The 4,120-nt window shown below is 50.6% G+C and overlaps 1 protein-coding gene across 1 annotated transcript in view; it reads left to right on the top strand.

The window, feature by feature from the left end:
- The window catches only part of SF3A2 (splicing factor 3a subunit 2), a 10,659-nt gene that overhangs the window by 5,991 nt on the left and 548 nt on the right, over nucleotides 1-4,120 (top strand). The window contains exons 7-8 of the mRNA XM_014309585.2: nucleotides 323-463; nucleotides 3,169-3,237. Of these exons, the coding sequence (XP_014165060.1) occupies nucleotides 323-463; nucleotides 3,169-3,237 (210 nt within the window). The remainder of the gene's footprint in view (nucleotides 1-322; nucleotides 464-3,168; nucleotides 3,238-4,120) is intronic.

Below are 4,120 nucleotides of genomic sequence, written 5' to 3'. Positions count from 1 at the left end.
AAAGGAAAGGAAAAAGGAAAGGAAAAAGGAAAGGAAAGGAAAAGGCTCATGACTCTCAGAGAGTCTGAGCCAGCTGACTGTGATTGAACATGGACCAATCAAAGATGCACCTGTTGCATTCCACAGCAGCAGATAACCATTGTTTACATTTCATTTCTGAGGCCTCTCAACTTCTCAGGAGGAAAAATCCTAAGGAAAGGATTTTTCATAAAAGATGTCTGTGACAGAGATCTCTTCCAACCTCATCATTCTGTGAGTCTGTGATTCTGAGCAGAGCTGGGGGTGCAGAGGAGGGGTTGTTAATGCTGCCCTGTCCCCCCAGATCGATTACCCTGAGATAGCAGAGAGCATCATGCCCCGGCACCGCTTCATGTCGGCCTACGAGCAGCGCATCGAGCCCCCGGACCGGCGCTGGCAGTACCTGCTGATGGCAGCTGAGCCCTACGAGACCATTGCCTTCAAGGTGAGACTGCCAGGGGAAACCTGGGACACTGCCTGGCTTTGAGCAGACTGGTGTGTGCTGAGGAAGGCAGCAGCCTCCCCTGAAATGGAAAATGTAAACCCCTTCCCTCCTAATTACTATAATTTTGAAATTAAAATGCTCTCAGGCAAAGATAGAGGAATAGGAATAACAGTTCTTTACTAGGAAAACTGAAAATACAAATGTAATAGTACAAACAACCTACTGACAGAGTCAGAATAGGAGCTGACACCCTGGGACTTGGTGTCTGGGTTTGAACAGACAGGTGTGTGCTAAGGAAGGCAGCCACCTCCCCTGAAATGGAAAATGTAAACCCCTTCCCTCCTAATTACTATAATTTTGAAATTAAAATGCTCTCAGGCAAAGATAGAGGAATAGGAATAACAGTTCTTTACTAGGAAAACTGAAAATACAAATGTAATGGTACAAACAAAATAACCTACTGACAGAGTCAGAATAGGAGCTGACACCCTGTGTGTGCACCTGCAGCCCTGGGACCTGGTGTCTGGGTTTGAACAGACAGGTGTGTGCTAAGGAAGGCAGCCACCTCCCCTGAAATGGAAAATGCAAACCCCCTCCCCCTGAATTATTATAATTTTGAAATTAAAATGCTCTCAGGCAAAGATATGGGAATAGGAATAACAGTTAGAATAATAGAATAACAGTTCTTTACTATGAAAATTGAAAATACAAGTGTAATAGTACAAACAAAACAACACTGACAGAGTCAGAATAGACCTGACACCCTGTGTGTGCACCTGCAGCCCTGGGACCTGGTGTCTGGGTTTGAACAGACAGGTGTGTGCTAAGGAAGGCAGGAGCCTCCCCTGAAATGGAAAATGTAAACCCCCTCCCTCTGAATTATTATAATTGTGAAATTAAAAGGCTCTCAGGCAAAGATATGGGAATAGGAATAATGGTTCTTTACTAGGAAAATTAAAAATACAAATGTTATACTACAAACAAGAAAACCCCTGCCAGAGTCAGAGCAGTCCCTGCCCCCCTGTGTGTCAGGGGGTGGCACAGCCCCATCCCATGGGGGCTCAGCCCTCCTGCAGTGCCAGCTGTGCTGCTGCTGCAGCAGGGATCCTGCACAAGGGGGGAGTTTTCCTCTGCAGCTCCAGGGCTGCTGCAGATGGGCCTGGGCTCCCTCTGGCAATGCAGGGCAGCAGAAAGCTGCTCCTCTGGCAATGCAGGGGGCAAAGGCTGCTGTGCTGCTCCAGGCTCAGATTGGATCCAGGTAGGAATGCTTGGCTCCTCCCCTGGGCGCAGCATCTCCCCATGGGATGCTGGAATTGGATCAGCCCTGCAGGGACACTCAGTGGCCATGGACAGCAGAGATCTCCTGGAGGGAGGGTTGGCTGTGGGAGAGATGAAGAAAAAAAGAACCCATGAACAGCAGAGATCACTGCCCCACCTCTGACAGATTGCAAATAGAGCACACACCTCCACTAACATTTTTCAACCTAAGACACATTCCCGGGAATGAATTGTTGGATTTTGTTCTCTGTGGCTCACTGGGCTCCCGAGGATGTGACATTTTATCTGTCATCCGCTGGACAACCGATTGCAGCCTCTATTTGTGATATCCTCATCTGTTTGGAGGAATCTTTCTAAATTGTAAATCAGCTTTGACTCCGCCCTGGTGCACAGAGTTGTTCTGTGATGGGTTATTAAAGTTGTACCCATTTGATTTTTTTATGTGTTGTTTTGTTGTTGTGCTTCACAGAGGGTCTGGAGATAACTGCTCATCACTCTGGGGTTTCATTGATGCTCTGAGTGCTTCCCCCCAAACCTTTTTTTTTGTCATGTCTCAGCAGTACATTGCATAAATGATGAGCTCTTAGTAAACCTGGAGTAAAGAGTTAGTGCAGAACAAATTCACCAGCGAAATGTAAAGTGAGAGAAGAGTGAAGAAGAATATTGGACAAGAAGCCTTTGGGAAACTGCAAACCAAAATTGTTATATTAAAATCAACTGCAGCTCCTCCCCAGGGCAGGCACAGGGGCAGGGGCTGAGCTCTGCTCTGGGACAGGGACAGGAGCCCAGCAAGGGCTGGAGCTGGGCCAGGCCTTGGCATGGAGCTCAGGGCAAGGTTCTGCCCCCCGAGGCTGCTGGGCACTGCCCAGGCTCCCCAGGGAATGGTGCCAAGGCTGCCAGAGCTCCAGGAGCTCCCAGGGGTGCTCAGGGTGGGGGTGTTGGGGTGCCTGTGCAGGGACAGGGGCTGCACTGATCATGCCTGAGGGTCCCTTCCCACTCAGGATATTCTGTAATTAATTCCTAATGAACCCTCTGATGTCTGTGCTAACCCTCATGGAGTGGAAGGGGGGGTCAGGAAGACGGGGCTGGAAGTCTTTAAACCCCGCTGAGGTTTGGTGGAGAACTCTGGCATGAAAACCAGACTGTGCTGAGCCCTGGGGAGCTGTGAATTCCCAGAGTCTGGCACGGACAGGAGCCTCCTGGGCTTCACTCCTCAGCCTCTGTGCAGATGTTCAGGGAGGGATTTTTGCTGCTTGTCCTTGACCGATAGGGAAGTAACTTAATTCTTTCCTGCCCCCACCTCTGTCTAATAACAACCCTGCAAGGCCTGGAATAACTGTGCTTATCTCTCAGGCTCTGGGGCTAAAAAGGGCCTTTGAGCTAATCTGGTGCTGCTAAGAATAGCTCTGTGTTCTCTTTTGGTGCAGGTGCCAAGCAGAGAAATTGATAAAGCAGAGGGAAAGTTTTGGACTCACTGGAACAGAGAAACCAAACAGGTAACTGAGGTTTTGTGGTGTCTGTCCTTAAAGAGAGCAGAGCAACTTGAGAGAGTGACACCAGTTCTGTCCTGCTGCCTCTGCTGTTCAAATCTCCATTCTCTAAATGCACCTGTGCAGTGAGAGCTGACAGAGACCCTCGTGTGGGGGTCTCAGAGAGGATTCAGTTTCTGGCAGCAGCAGGATGGGGCATAAATACCCAGAGAAAAGGAGGCTCAGGGAGAACCTTCTTGCTCTTACAGCTCCCTGGCAGGAGGGTGCAGCCAGAGGGGGGTCAGGCTCTTCTCCCAGGGAACAGGAGAAAAAACCAGAGGGAACAGCCTCAAGCTGTGCCAGGTTGGAAATTGGGAAGATTCCTTCACTGAAAGCATTGTCAGGCATTGGAACAGACTGCCCAGGGCAGTGTGAAGTCACCACCCCTGAAAGTGTTCAAAAACACGTGGATGTGGCATTTGTGGCCATGGTTTAGTGATGAATGTGGTGGTGCTGCTGGACTTGTTGATCTTAGGGTTAGGATTAGGTTTGGCTTTTCCCAGCCCTGATAATTGTGCAGCACTGTGTCCTCTCCATGGCTCTGTGCCCTGTGTTCCCTGCACACACCTGCCTGAGGGAGCCTGGGGCTGGGGCTGCTCCCCTGGATCCAGGGAGCAGTGCCTGGGGGGCTCCCACCCCTCCCAGGAACCTCAGAGTCCAGAGGAGTTAAAATCTGGGGCAAGACTGGCACCAGTGACAGATGCTGCCAGAGCTGGGGCAGGAGGGTGACAGGAGAGGCCTGGACTGTGCTCTGGGGCAGAGAGCAGCTCCTGGGTGCTGGCAGAGCTGTCAGCAGAGTGCTGGGCACTGCCCAGGCTCCCCAGGGAATGGTGCCAAGGCTGCCAGAGCC

Source organism: Geospiza fortis, unplaced genomic scaffold, assembly GCF_000277835.1.
Source record: "Geospiza fortis unplaced genomic scaffold, GeoFor_1.0 scaffold254, whole genome shotgun sequence".
Classification (NCBI taxonomy): Eukaryota; Metazoa; Chordata; class Aves; order Passeriformes; family Thraupidae; genus Geospiza; species Geospiza fortis.
Note: the sequence above shows the minus strand (reverse complement) of the source record. Positions and strands in the feature narration are given on the sequence as shown.